The 16,851-nt window shown below is 44.0% G+C and overlaps 1 protein-coding gene across 4 annotated transcripts in view; it reads right to left on the bottom strand.

The window, feature by feature from the left end:
- Positions 1 to 16,851, bottom strand: part of TIAM2 (TIAM Rac1 associated GEF 2) — a 240,326-nt gene that overhangs the window by 114,422 nt on the left and 109,053 nt on the right. For 3 of the 4 annotated variants that reach the window (XM_060419854.1, XM_015097499.3, XM_042253662.2), the window contains 2 exons: positions 7,385 to 7,495; positions 4,913 to 6,064 (listed from right to left, as the gene is read on the bottom strand). In XM_060419854.1, coding sequence (XP_060275837.1) covers positions 4,913 to 6,058 — 1,146 coding nt within the window. In that variant the 5' untranslated portion in view covers positions 6,059 to 6,064; positions 7,385 to 7,495. Of the gene's footprint in view, positions 1 to 4,912; positions 6,065 to 7,384; positions 7,496 to 11,625; positions 11,848 to 16,851 lie in introns of those variants that run through there. The other variant, XM_042253661.2, reaches the window with a different exon arrangement.

Genomic DNA, 16,851 nt, shown 5'->3' with positions numbered 1-16,851 from the left:
ACCAGGCTCCTCTGTCTATGGGATTCCCCAGGCAAGAATACTGGAGTGGATTGCCATGCCCTCCTCCAGGGGATCTTCCTGACCCAGGGATCAAATCTGCTTTTCTTATGTGTCCTGCATTGGCAGGTGGGTTCTTACCACTAGCACCACCTGGGAAGCCCACATGTCAAGAGGCAACTAAGCCCACGAGCCACAGCTAGAGATTCCACGTGCCTCAGCTGAAGAGGAGCCCACCATGAAAGGTCCTGCATGTAACCAAGATCCTGAGTGCAGCAACTAAGACCCGATGTAGCCAAAAATAAACAAACAAATCTTTTTAAAAATAAAGAAAGGAAGCTTGATTTATGACTTAAAAGACTCTGACATTTCAAATTTACAGCTTAGGTTAAGGTAATTCTGCAGAGACTCTTAACACACTCTAACTCAGAGGCTAGTGAATTTTCAATTAGATTTCCTTCTCCATTAAAATAAAAAGGAGGGAAAATGGGGTCAAGGACCATTGACTAAAGACCTTACAGTGAATATTCCCCTGTTTGGAGGGGTTTTCTTTCCTGAAATTTCATCTGGAAATCAAGTAGCAATTACCTGCTATCTTTTTTAGGAAAATCATCAATTAGACAAGCGCTTCTAAATACCCAAGGGCTACAAACAACTGAGCCCCAAACATAGCTATTACTAATGAAAATATTATCTTCCACTGTGTTTATACGATATCCCATAGTCAGATTTATTTATACCCTGATGCTTATGCAAGAGCAGAGCAAATAAGCCAGCTATGGTGAGTCACTTGGACAGGAAACTTTCAAAATAGTTTAAGGGTTGTTCCCTGCCCACCCCCCCCCCCCCACAACTGTCACTGTGTTGCTCTTCATACGTTCCTAGGAGATGAAGGAATATTTCTCATTTATCTCATATTGACATTATTTCAGCTATGAATAGGACTCTGACTCATAGCCCCAGGACACTGGGATTGCTTCTGATAGCCAGCAAGAGTTGTGATGGGGTGTTTCAAACCCAGCAGAAAGCCTGCCAGAGAAAAGCATGAAGTGTCAAAACGAAGTATAACTTGTCACCCCTCCTGACATTGGTTCTCATAAGAGGTAGACTTAAGTCATAATGCTAACTTTTAAATGTTCAACCATTGCAAAAGACAAATTTTCCTCCTTGAAAAATGGAGAAAAGATCACATATTTTAGCATTTATAACTGACTCATATACACAGATATGAATTTCCCTGGTCTGTGACAAATGTGTAAAGCTTTCCATCTAGAATCCTAATAGCTAGTGACTCATTTTCAGGTTAACAGGAAGGAAGGAAGGAATACAGGAGAAAGGCAGGCCCCTGAATAGTCTCGGCTGGATTTCCTGATCACTGTGCGGTGTGTGTGACACTAAGGTGCTATGTTAGTCATGTACATAAAGAAGTCTAATTTCCATTTCTATCTGCATCAGATAATCATAAATGACAGGTAGCATAACTTGATGACACTATAGTATTGCAGCAGAGTGAAGAGGAACTCAAGAGACATCACTAAATTCCTTGGGAGCTAAAAGAAAACTCTTATCACCATTCCTCACTTTATGGGAAAAAGCACCCAACTCACCGTGTCATTCTTCACATGCCCCTGTCTTTCTTTTCATAGTAATGGCCACTGGTCCTCTGCAGAAATTCCCTGGGACTGCGGGACCCTCATGGGGCAGTGAGAGTCTAAAATGAAGAGGGTCAGAAAGCCGGGGTCTCTGTGTCCTTAAAGAGTTTCTCTTTAAGGAACTCTGCAGCCGTGATCAGGGTTCACCCCTAGGGTCCCTGGCAAGACCATTCTCTGCTCCCAACGCCCCTCCCTTGAAAGTGGTCCTGTGACCCGCTTTGACCAATAAACGCGAACAGATGTGAAAGGCGTGGCTTCTGAGTGGGCGCTTCAGAAACCATCAATAGCTTTCTGCTCCCTCTGTCCCGGAGGCTTGGGGTGTCCTGGAGGGAAACTGCTCCATGGACCTGGGGGCCCAGAGGGGATCAATGCAGACCAGAGTCGCAGCTTGAGAAAGACATAGGCTCATTTGTGCTCAACCTCGGAGAACTGAGGGCTTTTTGTTGCCTCGGTATAACCTGGCCCACCTGATTTACAGGATGGAAAGTTTACCAAGGACCCGTCTCAGAACAGCTACATCACCTCAAATCGTTCACCAGCTTCAAACACACAGTCCCCTCCTGCACACCCATCCCCCCACCCTCTATGCTTGAATATCCTTTTTCGGCTACTAAGTATCTTCACTGATGAATTTGCTTTCAGGCTGTAACTCCCCAGAGTGGTTGAAAACCCTCTAAAGAAAGGATCGCTCTTTTCACATCACTTTTTTTTTATAAGTCAAAACAAATATGTCTACCCATCATGAGAAGACCTTCTGAGTCTTAGCTGTACTGGCACAGAGAAGTCTGTGAAAGAGAATAAGCATTTGGTACCTTAACTATGGTACACTGTCACAAACTTTGCTGCTCCTATACCCTGACTGCATTTTTAAAGACCCAAACTTTGTCTTCACCTTCAATTGTAAAAGAAAAACAAAGGCAGGAGTTCCCCAGTGGCCCAGGCTCAATCCCTGGTCGGGGAACTGAGATCCCACAGCTACACCATATGGCCAAAAACAAAACCCAACCAGAAAATTTAAAGAGAGGAAGAAGAAAAACAAAGCCAAGGCCAGTGGAAGTGGCACACCTACCAACATTTTGTTCACCTGTATAAATTATCAAAATCTGACACAAGCAGAATGCAAAAAGCTGCCATTTTTAAAAATCCAAGATAATTTGTTATCTTAATGTTCAATAACCCTCCCGAAATTACTAGCGGTTCCCAAGAGTACCTTGGCCATGCAGCCAAGTGGAAAAGACGCACATCTGAGCTCTAGCAGAAACGGCTTTGGCCCCCGCTTCTCCACTAACTAGCCATAAATCGTCAAACTCCTTTAACATTAGTTTCTTCATTTTAAAATGAGAGGGTGCGTGTGCATGCCAGATCGATTCTTTGCAACCCTGTGGGCTGTAGCCCAGCAGGCTCCTCTGTCTGTGGATACTGGAGTGGGTTGCCATTCCTCCTCCAGGGGATCTTCCTGACCCAGGAATCACACCTGCATCTCCTACACTGGCAGGCGGATTCTTTATCACTAGTGCCACCTGGGAAGCCCAAATGAGGGGAAGTTCTTTCAGATTCAGGAAGTCCTTTGATTTTGTAACCATTCTGTTCTTAACTCCATGGACTTACAAATCATCCAGTTAAGTCTTGGATGACCCAGACTTGAAGGAGGTTCACTTCCCAGGGTTGGCTGACAGCAAGGGTCTGCATAGGATGGAATGGGGTCAGTCCACAGTGGCAAAGGGTCTGCTTTAGAACTGAATGGGAACTGACCTGGTATAAGCCAGGCCACACACACAGAACAGAACCATCCTCTATGCAAATAAGAGATGTGGTGGAACAGGCTCAGGGGTCCCGGGAGATGAGTGCTGAACACAAGTCGACAACACAACATTTGCAACAAGAAGAGGAGAAAGTTGTCTGTGTGGGACTACAGGTCCCCAGAAAGTAGGAGCTATCTTTCCCTTTACGTTTGATTGCTGTCAGTTGTCAAGCTTACTTGACAGCTGAGAGAAAGGTCAAAGAAATCTTTACTACTTAATGGTTTGACCTGAACAAGTAATGAGTCAGGAGGAAGCAGATTATTGCATTCAGGGATATGAAGAGTTCTGTAACAGGACACCGATCATCTATTCTCAGTCTCCTCCTGAGAGGAAGAAGGGACAAAGTAAAATACTGGGGCAGGGGGCTTGGACTTTGTGCCTAGGAAGGAAGTAACTAATGGTAAATTTTATAGATCTGAAACAATCTGCTCAGGGAAGCTGTATTGTTTTCTACCCCTAAAACTCTGTAAAATTTTATATTCTGTATCTATCTCAGATGGTCAAAATGCAACTCTACTAGAGACAAATTCCTAAAGTCACTTAAATTTCCTTCAACAAATTCCTAAAGTCACTCAAATTTCCTTCAACAATATGACTTAAGGTGAGTTTAAAAAAATATATATATATAATATACTTTCTCCCTTCTATAAATAATTAAAAGCAAAAAACCAAAAACAAACAAAGGAACAATTTAAAAACCTAGCAACTGCCTCTCATTACAGAAGAGGGAAAACTATTACTTTCCTTGCTGGCACTGAAGTCATTTTGTTTCCCCCATTCAAACGTTATATGCCCATTACAAGTATTACTGTCACCATCATGATTCTTGTTTTATCAACATCATATTTTTGCAATTCCATGTGCTCAGGTCAAGATGTTTTCAACACTGTTAGCTGTCCCCATGAGGAGGTGGTAAGATTATACACATTTTTTTTCCCAATGTACTAAATGAACAATAGGAATTTTAATTTCCCTAAAGTAATATCGAGCTCAGGAAGGCTACTCATCCCAAAACAACAACAGCCTCTCTCTCTTCCTTTCGTTTTAGGCTTTAAGAATGAGTTTTAGCTGAGCACTCAGATAACCGGGTCACTGGGGAGCCTCCCTAAGGCTGTTCTTTCTAAGAACAGTTTGGCTAGGTTTTAGATGTGGCCTGTGGATTTTACTCCAGAATCCAGGAGGTGCAAGATTGGACAGAATGGGAATGATGGAAGTGGAGGGTTCAGAGTGAAAATGCACGTTTGACGCAAAAGGAAAACACACCCACACACACACTCCCCCCCACACACAGATACACACACATACACCCAAAAACAAGAAGTGCCAAGTCTTAGGCTAACCACTCTCAGCAGCTCATCTAAGTCTCAGGATGCTCTCTGCAGTACCTTCTGCTAGCCTCCCCGTTTTGCAGATAGAAAACCAATCGAAGAGCATCTCTCCCGGCACTCCAGCCTGACTCACCTGGAGTCTCCTCTTCTTTCTCGAGAGGCTTCCCGTCCAGTCGCTGATGCGGCGCATCCTGGCTTTCAGGGTGTCCTTCTTGGAGGACTCCTCGCCCAGGGCCCTGGACTTGCGGCAAGGGAGGGTGAAGGACGCGAACTGCCCGGGCTCCCCGCGCTCCACGCGGGCCGGCACGTCCATGTCTGAGGCGAAGGACACGCGGGCACTGAGGCTGGCGCGGGTGCCCATGTAGTCATCGGAAAGCCGCAGGGCCGCGGGGGCCAGGCTCCCCAGGGAGGCGTTGGGGTAGGGGTCCCGGAGGGATGAGAGGGAGGCGCTTTGGCTGAAAGGCTTTGGAGCATCCCTGGTCGGGAAGCCAGCGTGGAGGCCGGGCTCGGGTGTGTCGGGTGCGGCGAAGGAGCCCTCGGCCTCGCTGACCTCGCCGGCCGGGCCCCAGGGCGAGTCGTACCAGGAGGACTCGGAGCTGAGCGAGCTGCCCTTGCTGGAGCGGGGGCGCGCGGCGGCGGCCGGGGAGGCGCGCGGGCTGGGCGGGGAACCGGCCGAGTAGCGCAGCAGCTGCACCGGGCCGCCGGAGGGGGAAGCCCCCGGGGGCGCGGCGCCGCTGTGGAACTCTACCCGCAGGCAGCCGTCCAGCTTGCCCAGCGTCTTGATGAGCACCCGGGGGCTCTTGCGGTCCTCGCCCGGCGGGGTGGACGCAATGCTTTCGTTCCCGTTCCCGCCGTAGCAGTTGAGAAGGTGCCCGTTGCGGCAGTCCCTCGAGGCCGAGTGGTTCTCCTCGGGCGGGCGTCCGACATAGTGGAAGCCATTCTCGGGTGAGAAAGCGGCATCGGTGCCCTGGAAATCTGACCCTGCGGCACCTGTCCTGTGCTTGGCGTAGGCACTGCCTTTGGAGGCTTTGCACGTGGGGCCCCCTGGTCGGGATGCGTAAGGCTGATTGCTCTTAAAGTGAGAAAGGCAGCTTCGGGCCAACGACCTGGACTTGTACCCTGCTCCGCTGCTGCCATGACCCCATCCGTGCAATGACTTGTCATCCTTGGCATGAAGGCCACGGATTTTCAGGGAGCAAGGCTTTTGTTTAGCACCAGTAATAGTATTGCTATGATTTTTAGGTCCTTGTAGGGTGTACTGACTCTCAGAGTTTCCCATCGTCACCTGAATTAAGAACAGCAGTGTCAGTAAGAGTCACGACCTAAACTACATTCCACTAGACAGAACTTTCTACAAGCTATGTTCAGGTGGCAGAGGAGCCAAGCAACCTCTTTCTGGGCCTGACACAACTCAGAGACATAGGGACAAGCATGAGTTGGTTCTCCTTCTGCATTGCAGGTCATCAGCCAAGTAGACAGCACTGCACACTCCTGTGCGAGTGAGTTTAAGCACATTATCTGTTGTCTGATGTTAACTCAGGAACTGAACAGGCATAGCAGTCAGCTTAAGACAGAGACCTCCTATAGGCTGGGTGTTGGGAGGTTTTGAATCAATGATATTGAAGAGCAAAATGAGAAAATCCCTTTACTCTGTCACTGAAATACACTGACTTTTCAGTGACCACAGAGACATCTTTCCTTTATACATAAACGACTGAAAGAGCTCATCTTGCACCCCCATATAAGTGGTTACTGTGGAAAAATGACCACGTCTGTAGTATGACTCCGGGTACCACACTATGTTGGAGCTTCCATATATCACACAAAATAACACTTAAGGATAAAGACTGAAAGTTCTCAAAAACTAGGCTGAGATGAAAAACAGGGGGAGGAAAATAAAAGCTCTCCTTTGGGACAAAAAACATTTTAATGAAACTAATCTCTCATGCTTTTCCAAAGACTTTAAGGGTCCTCACTTTAGAACCTGATAAAAGAGAAAAGTCTGAAGCTGACTTGTCAGAATGTGAGCATCCTAGAAAGAAATTTTTAAAAAATTTTTAATTAAAAAAAAAAATGTGAGCATCCAAAAAAAAACCAAAACTTAAGATTCTTTCAATTTCCTTTAAAACTCCAATTTGTTTAAAGAGTCTGTTAGTTAAGCCGAATTCCAGGGGAAGATCCAAACCACCCCACCCCCTCAGTTTTTGTTTTTTTTTAATTCTAACCAATGTAGCACTGTTTGAGGCAAGTCAGAAACGATGCTTCCAGTTACGTTTCTAATATATGAGGTTAGGTTTAGTCACTCAGCTGTGTCTGACCCTTGCGACCCCATGGACTATAGCCTGCCAGCCTCCTCTGTCCATGGGATTCTCCAGGCAAGAATACTGGAGTGGGTTACCTACTTCTAATATATGAAGTTGGTTTTTAATTTCCGTTCTTTCATATGTAAGAATGTACAGCCACAAAAGTCAAAAGGGCTGACATTTCTTTGGAAACAATGATCAAACCTAGTTTAAAACACAAATAATGGGAACAAATAATTAAACCTTTACTAATATAGCCATGGCACTGGACACGAACCACAGCTCCCACAGGTCGGACTCACCTGCAGTCTAGTTTGTGCACTGACGGAGATTAATGGTCAGTCGACTTGACAGGGTCCCAGGAGCAAGGCAGCGTGGTTAGTAAGTCTGGGCAGTGGGTCCATGAAATGATCCTGAAAAAAACAGGAACAGGAGAAAACTCTGTCAAGCATTTTACACCTTGTCCCCACAAAAGTCAAAAGGAAGGCTTAATGTAAATTACGTGGAGAAACAATGGGTGTCCAGAATCGCTGTGAAAATAATAAACGGCATGTCTGTGAGCTGCGTGATTCATCAGGGTTGTTTGGAAGATGTGAAGGAAGCCAGGACCGCCCCCGCCGACCTTGCGAAAGGCCTTTCACTCTGTCCTCAGGCAAAACGCATGCCTTTGTTTCGGGGGAGAGCAGGTGAGCGTGCTGCCGAGTCACAGCTCACAGCTCGTCTGTCACCACCGCTCGGAAAACAACTCCCAGACCCGCCGCCCTGGCAAGATCACAGGAGCAGCGTCCCGGCACGGCAACAACAGGTCACTGTTCCCCAGCTGATGAAGCAGCAAAAACAAAACCCAAAATGTAGAATCACAGAGAAATAGCCCTTGGCTAAAATAACGTGTGTCAGAGATGCCGGCCCCAGAGATGAGATGAAAAAGGTTTTCTCCAGCACATGCGTGGGCCTCGCTGCAAGAGGCCAGAGGCCGGAAGCCCACCTTTGAGGGGAAGATGGGGGTGCTGCCATCTGGCTGTGTTCACAGCCCAGACACAAAGCCTTTATTTTCTCTGCAGACAGAGCAAAGCAGTGAGGGCTCAATAGTGACCTTTTTCCTCTTAAAAAAAAAAAAAAAAAAAACTATATTTGTAATTGCAGTACAATGCACATAACATTTACCATCTGAACCAGTTTTAAGTGGTCAGACAGTAGTGTGAAGTGTTATGCAATTTGTCTCCCGAACTCTTTTCATCTTGCAAAACTAAACCTCCTGCATTAAACTCCTCACCTCACTCTTGCCTCCATCTCCCCAGCCGCTGGTAACAACCATTCTCTTTTCTGCCTCTCTAACGAATTTGACTGCTCTAGGTACACCATGCAAGTGCAATCATACAGGGTTTGACATTTGTCACTGGCTTCTTTCTTTTAGCATAATGTCTTCAAGGCTCCTCTGTGTTGTAGCATGTGGCAAAATTTCCTACCTTTTTAAGGCTGCATAATATTCCATTACTCACATTCTGTTTATCCATTTATCTGTAAATAGACACTTAGAAACTGCTTTCCACCTCTTGTCTATTGTGAATAATGATGCTATGAACACAGGTATACATGTATCTCTTTGAGACCCTGCCTGCAATTCTTTGGGGTGTATACTCAGAGGTGGAATTCCTTGATCGTATGATTCTTCCATTGTTCATTTCTTTGAGGACCCACCATACTGTTTCCCATAGCAGCCGCACCATTTTATACTCCCGTCAGTAGAGTATGCTGCTGCTGCTAAGTCGCTTCAGTTGTGTCCATCTCTGTGTGACCCCATAGACGGCAGCCCACTAGGCTCCTCTGTCCCTGGGATTCTCCAGGCAAGAACACTGGAGTGGGTTGCCATTTCCTTCTGCAATGCATGAAAGTGAAAAGTGAAAGAAGTGAAGTCGCTTAGTTGTGCCCGACTCTTAGCGACCCCATGGACTGCAGCCTACCAGGCTTCTCCGTCCATGGGATTTTCCAGGCAAGAGTACTGGAATGGGTTGCCATTGCCTTCTCTAGTAGAGTATAGGTTCTAATTTTTCTCTGCATCCTCATGAACACTTGTGATTTCCTATTTGGCTTTTTTTTTTTTTTTTTTTTAATATAGTGGCCATCCTATAGTATGAGATGATATCTTACTGTGGCTTTGATTTACACTTCCCTGATGATTAGTGATGTTGAACATCTTTTCATGGCTTGTTAGCCACTTGTATAGCTTCTTTGGACGGTTTGATGGTGACTTTTAAAATTCACAAAGTACTGGTACAAGACATAAGTATCCCCAATAAAGCCAAAGACACAAGCCTATCTAGGATACACACACACACAATTTAAATTAAAAAAAAAAAAAGTAAAAAAGATTTCCCACTTAGGCATCAGCAGGAAATCTAACCGCTCATGACTGAAGCCAGCATCCCTAACCAATGAGGTCTTAAGTGGTACCCAGCCCACTATCGATCACATCTTTCCATAGGCAGCTCTCCCGAACATCTAAAAGGCAGAAGAGCCACTGAGTGAGTTATCCATGACACATGTGACATGGGAGCTGGAACAACAGCACCCTACCTTTTGAAAGTTGAACACCTAAGTTGTCTTTTCTCAGCTACATTTTAGTAGAAGCTAAAAGTGGCCAGAGAAGCTCCCAGCTGCCACCCCCACCACAAGCTGAAGGGAGTGAGCCTTTGTGCTTGCTTACTTTCCTCAAGACCAAGGTCTGGTGATGACCCACAGGTGAAAGTCTCCCAGCGACTCTTTGTCAGGCCTTTTGGATCAGAGGGTCACATGCCCAAAGATGCGCACACACAGCGCCACTCAAGCCCCTCAACCCATGGGCACAAAGCTGCCACTGGGAGAGGGGCCTACTGTGTCGGCCACTCGAGGACACACAAAGATGGTGGGCTTTGGGGAGGAGGGGTTCAAAGGTCCAAAATGGCTTGGGCTTGGAAGCTTATGCCCCTGCGGCAGATTGTAACCTCACCTTGTCTGACTCCTTGTAAAGTTAAATATCTTAATTTAAAATTTCATGTCCTATTTCAAAACACACAGCCCCAGACCCTGTCCTTTCCAAGGTTCAATCTGCTAAGGTCTGCATCTTGAGCTCACAAAAGCATTTAATTGATACCTGTTGAATGAAAGCAGCTTCACATGTTAGAAGGCTGATTTGGGCACAGACTATAAGCAGGAATCATCCTAACAGGAACTGGCTGAAAGACTGATGTATAAACCCATGAGGCCATGTCTCAAGAATGAACACAGTCCTGCCCAGAGAAAAGCCCAAAGGCAGATATGACGTGCACTGTGACAGGTGGGTGATGCTGACCAGCTGTTCAACAGCCCCGGCCAATCACTCCTGCAGAAAGAAATCAGCCCTCAACTGTGGCAAGAAGAATTTATCTAATATTTACAAGGAATTTATTGACAGGGAAGGGTAATCTCTGAGGAAAACTTTAGAACTGTCTCTGAGGAGTTTGGCAAATTGAACAGTATTTATCTGTCAAATTTCAGCTGGGACTTTTGTCTGAAGGCAATAGAATAAATAGGTCAGATTCTCTCCAACCCTGAGTTTCTGAAATCCTTTACTAAAAGCATTTTATAGTATTCAAGTTAAAAAAAAATTTATTGATAGAAAGCAGGCTGACAATATCAAAATGATAGATTTCCTGTGAAATTTTTTTAAAAGGAAAAGAAATAGTTAAAAGCCCCCTGTAGATAAAAACATGCACATTGGGTACATAATCTGCAGAAATACATATCAGGTATACTAACATACCACAAGGCCCACAGCTGGCCAGGAGAAATTGTAAGTGAAGTTACTTAGGAATAAATGAAAAATGGTACTAAGGCTGTGTGTACTTCACAAATATCCTATGCTGTGTATACATTTATTTCCACAATTTTTTTATAATTATCATAAAATATTGGGATTTTTAAAAATTGATCACCATCTCCTGAACCTGAAAAAAAAAGCCTTTGTATTTTGTGGCCTGCATTCCCTTCCAATCCCCAACCTTATGAATGTACTATATGTAGCTTTTTAAGCTAAAATCACAAATAAGAATGGAACTTTTTCTTTTTTTTTTTTTACTTGAAATATAATTGATTTACAATGTTGTGTGAGTTTCAGGTATACAGCAAAGTACATGTGATTCATATATACATATACACGATTCACATATGATTCATATATATACAATTCATGTATATACACACGAATACATACATGCATATGTATACACATGATACACGTATATTCTTTTTCAGATTCTTTTCCCTTATAGGTTATTACAAAATATTGAGTATAATTCCCTCTGCTAGTCAGTACCTTGTTGATTATCTATTTTATATATAATAGTGCATATATATTAACCCCAAACACCTAATTTAAACTAACTTTTTAAAATCGCAATCCATTACCACCCCAGAAACACCCAGCAATGTGGAGGAATTTCACAAGTATGTCATCAGAAACCCAGCAACCCTGTGACCTACTGAATCTCACAGTAAATCATCTTTTAGGAGGAAATTCAAGCTTTACCTTTTCTTCACTTGCCTTGAGCTTGGTCTCAAACTGATGCATCAAAAATGCCAGTGTCTCCACTTTCACACAGTATAGAGTTTAGAGCAAAGGGAACTGAAGTCCTCCAGCGCTGCTTTGTCTCCGCCAGCACAGACTGCCCAGATGGAGTGACCACAGGGAAGTCAAGGGCGACCCCAGCGGACCAGATGGTGCTGTGAGGAGGGCTGGGGGCTGACTGATGTAGCAAGCAGAACAGAGGCGTGGGGACTCTGCACAAAAGCCAGATTTATGGCTGGGCGAGGCAGTTAAGGGGAGCTCAAGTTCTACCAACCATGAGATATCAACAAGGCTTCCCACATAATTTCAGAAAGATTTTTATAATGAAAGAGGAACCCCATCACTGGACAAGGCAAACATTTCAGATACTGATAAGAGCTGGAAAAATAAAAGATAAGAACGCACCATTAACCCTAACAATATCTACTTAGTTCCCTTTATTTAGGGGTGGGAGGCTGTGGCGGCAGGGGGAACTTCAATCATTAAGGAGACAAGCCTCAGAATCCCAGACTGGTTTGTGTCGCAGAACTTGAGTTTAAGCCCTGCTCCAAGTTCTTAAACAGCATGTGAGTTTCAGGGTGAATTACTTGTGGTTTCTGCATTTCATTCTCCCCATCTGCAACTCAAGGATAAAAGTAGCTGTCCTACCTACGCCGCGAGTCGAGAATCGAATGTAGAAATACATGTGAAACCACCCAAAAAAACTGTGAAAAGCAAACACTAATATACAGTACTATTATTAATTTTTAGTTATAAATTTAACTTGGTGCATTATAATATCAATATTATAACAGCCTGCTGTTTCAAACATTTTGTTAACTATTAATACATTGTATAGATATATGTATAAATATATACACACACATACAAAAACTTGGAATTTTTCAACTTCCAGTCAGTATTTATCTGATTTTGATCAATTCCCCAATAGTTACAGCACATAAAACTAATTTGTCAGATGTGTCAAATGTCAAAAAAGACAATGACACAAGTCATGTACCTGTATTACATATTAGAAAATGTAAGAAAATAACCTAAGTGCTCAGTGAACAATTGGCATCATGTTTACCCAGCTGATCTCAACCACTGTGACTCTGGTCCCCAGGGGACATTTGGCAATCTTGAAACACATCTTTGGTTGTCACACTGGGGCACTGGCGCCTAGCGGGCAGTGTTCAGAGATGCTACTAAACATCTTACAATGTACAGGACAATTTCCATAATAAAGAATTAGTTGGCTCAAGTGAAAGTAGAGAGTGAAAAGGTTGGCTTAAAGCTCAACATTCAGAAAATGAAGATCATGGCATCTGGTCCCATCACTTCATGGGAAATAGATGGGAAAGAGTGGAAACAGTGTCAGACTATTTTGGGGGCCTCCAAAATCACTGCAGATGGTGATCGCAGCCATGAAATTAAAAGACACTTACTCCTTGGAAGAAAAGTTATGACCAACTTAGATAGCATATTGAAAAGCAGAGACATTACTTTGCCAACAAAGGTCCGTCTAGTCAAGGCTATGGTTTTCCAGTGGTCATGTATGGATGTTGAGAGTTGGACTGTGAAGAAAGCTGAGCGCCAAAGAATTGAAGCTTTTGAACTGTGGTGTTGGAGAAGACTCGAGAGTCCCTTGGACTGCAAGGAGATCCAACCAGTCTGTTCTGAAGGAGATCAGTCTTGGGATTTCTTTGGAAGGAATGATGCTAAAGCTGAAACTCCAGTACTTTGGCCACCTCATGTGAAGAGTTGACTCATTGGAAAAGATTCTGATGCTGAGAGGGATTGGTGGCAGGAGGAGAAGGGGACAACAGAGGATGAGATGGCTGGATGGCATCACGGACTCAATGGACGTGAGTCTGAGTGAACTCCGGGAGTTGGTGATGGACAGGGAGGCCTGGCGTGCTGCGATTCATGGGATCGCAAAGAGTCAGACACAACTGAGCAACTGAACTGAACTGATACATCATTGCTGTTGAGGTTAAGAAACCCTGCCTTAAAATTTTATTGCCTGTCTCATTAAAAACATGGAAACTGAAGAACAAATATGCCTAAACATCTAAAACCACAGCACTGAAACTAAGGACCTAATCTTAACAAACTCTGTCAATATGGCCCAAACTTGCTTCCACCCTCTTTGGTCCATGAGCTGCACTCCGAATGCAGGGGTAACAGGACCTGAAGGAACTCATTTCTAATCTTAAGAAAACTTGACCCTAATCTATATGAAGATGCAGGCGAAAGGAACATCTGATCTCCATAGGAATAGTGCTTGGGGAGAGTAATCCTTAAAAAGTGGGCAGAATGAGGACTGCTCCTAAGGCCTCGAAAGCTAAGCATCCATTGTGGAGTCCCACTGGGTCTATTTCAATTCTACAGGACTCCTTCCAAATGCATATTAACAGATGAAAAGACAAACCAATCTGCAGCAAGGGATGCCCGGAATAGGACCTCAGAAGATAAGCATGGCTGGTATTCAGTAAAGGAAAAGCAATAAATTCCACAGAGACAACAGCCCAGCTTTTTGCACAGTTCATCACCTTAGTAAGCCAATTTATCAGAAGCAGTGTCTCAGCACTTACACCTGTTTTTATAAAAAAAAAAAGAAATTAACATCTGCAGCATTGCTAACAGAAATGTTTGTCCAAGGGTTCATGACCCATTGTTGGGTCAAGACATTCATGCAATGATTTGATACCAATATTTGTAAATGAATAGAATGGAAATGGAGCAAGGAATATGGAAAAAAAAAAAAACAGAGAGAGAGAGGATTACATTCCAATAAGGGTAAAAATTGTCCCATAACACTAAATTTTTTTGCATGCTTCTGTTTGCCTATATACTGGGTTGTGAATTAAATTTATATCTCCTTGAGTAATGGTCAAAAAAAGAACTCAAAAACAATGATTCATAAAACTGCCAAGTGGTAATTTCATCAGAATGACACATCCATTCTAATAAGATCCAATAGCAATCTAGGTCTAGAGAGTCTCGAAGCATCCAACAAATCATCACCCAAGGGAAACACTTCAGCCTGAGAAAAGAAGATCAAGAGAGAAAAGGACTCTCCATCAAGGATGTGCCACACGGGAGGCCTTCACCTTTCTCCAGGCTACAAATTAAGACAAACCACTGGGCATTCAAATCCTTCCTGTGAAAGTTAAAAATGACCCCATTAAAAGAGTCAGATGAAGAACTGGGTCTAGAGGACGTGTGGGATTCTGCTGGACGAAGAGAGAGAAGGACGATCCAAGGAATAGGAAAGGGCACGGGCACTCCAGGGCTACCTACTGAATCCGCAAGTGAGCGAATCAACAAGTGGACTGAGAGGAAAAAGCCCCCAGCCTGTTCAGGAAAGGCGACAGGGCAGCAAGGCCTGGGCACAAGTGTCAGGGACAATGTTGAGAGAGATGAGGAAGAGGCAAGAGGAGGAGGTGGGATGAGAGTGAGGAGGCTGGGCGAAATCTTGCTGGTCACTGCCCAGCAGCTTCACCTTCATGCCCTCCCCCCACCCTGTCCCCAGAAGCATCCCACGTGAGCCATCTCCTAGGGACACTTTGGGACACCACCTCGGAAGGTGTCCCTAGCAAGCAATAGCTCAAAGATTCGTGTGGGAGGCAGAGTTGGCAAAATAAGAAAATGTTCTTAGTGTTGACGGAAACTTGGGGAACTGAAGTAAAAGAAGAGTTCCACTCACCAGTTCAGTGTGAATTTTTGCAGACACACCTATACATTCCCCCAAGCCCCCCATGTACTGGGCACTGGAGAGAAATAACAGCGACTTATGATCTGAACCCTTCCCCAGAAGCCTTATTAGCTTGTGTAGGAAGGGGATGCAAAAATTAACATGAGAACATTTGTAGAATCAATAAGCAAGTTCCCAATAACATTAACGGCATTGAGTTTCCGGAGATGTGGTGAGCCCAACAGTCCCACAAATATTACTGGTATGTTTCTGGAATGTCAGTGAATTGAGAGGCCCAGCTACATCTGAGCCATCACAGAAACTGAAAATATTTCAGGGTTTGGTTTTTTTTTTAATCACTTTTTCCATAAAAATTTACAGAACTAATATAGCTTAAAATAATATAGTCTACATATTATATAGACTATAATAATATAGTCTAAATAATCCAGCTAAAGATAAACCTTTTTTCTTATTTTTCCTTCAGAAATTATCAAAATGCATCTCACACATTTCCATCCATGCTCTTTCTAGCATAGTAGCATGGATATTTCTCTTTTTCTTTTTTAGTACCAAATGTTGAATTCCACTCTGCATTTGTCTCCCAAGTGTACACGTCTCATCCAAAAGTTAGCCAGCAGCCTGATCTCTGCAGACCCAGTACTGCTTTGGTGACAGCCAAAAACAAAGATGCTCAAGACTCAAAATGGTTAACACGACTTTTCAATAACCCTCTCTTGGAATTTTTATGAATATGGGATTCAAAGTGGTTCGCATGACTTTTAAACAACTTCTCTGTTTTAACTGTAAGGAACACAAGCCATTCTACAACCATCGAGTTCAGACACGGGCAGGCACCTCCCAAGATTCACACCAAGATGAAAACAGAAGAGCAGGCATCGGAACCGCAGGCGGTAAACACACAGCCTCTCTGACTCCAGACTTGTCTGTGCGGCACGCGTTTCTGTAAATCAGAAGCAGGCATCGCGCTCCTGAACCTCACTCATGTTCTGTGACCAAAATATACTTTGGTGATTCTACCAGGTTACTCTCGGCAAAGTATTTCTTCATTATATTACTGTTCCATTTATGTTAAAAAAATGAACAGGCTTAAACCACACGGCTTTCCCCTCATTTAAACGGGGGCTTTCTCACCCTCATAAATGTGTAACTATTTTACTCCCATCCGGCTTACAGCCTGATTGAAGCATTAATTTCTCTTAAGTCTTTATCTGAAAGCCACAATATAAGTTGTTCTCGGGCCTGAAGTTAAATTAAACCAATCACTGCTGAACTTTTCCATAAAACATGTATTATTCAAAACAAACCTGGTAAGATTTTAGCTAGTAACGTTACAGAAACTTTCAGGGGAGGGAAAAAAAGACTAGCATTAGCACTGATAGCTTACCTTTTATAATTTACAGGAATTGAGAATGTTTGTCACCTCAAGGAGATGGGCGTGCAGACAGAAGGGGGAGAGTTTGATATGTCCTGAGCTGCTGTGTGTC

The sequence above is a fragment of the Ovis aries genome, chromosome 8 (assembly GCF_016772045.2).
Source record: "Ovis aries strain OAR_USU_Benz2616 breed Rambouillet chromosome 8, ARS-UI_Ramb_v3.0, whole genome shotgun sequence".
Classification (NCBI taxonomy): domain Eukaryota; kingdom Metazoa; phylum Chordata; class Mammalia; order Artiodactyla; family Bovidae; genus Ovis; species Ovis aries.
This window is presented reverse-complemented; position numbering and strand designations above follow the sequence as displayed.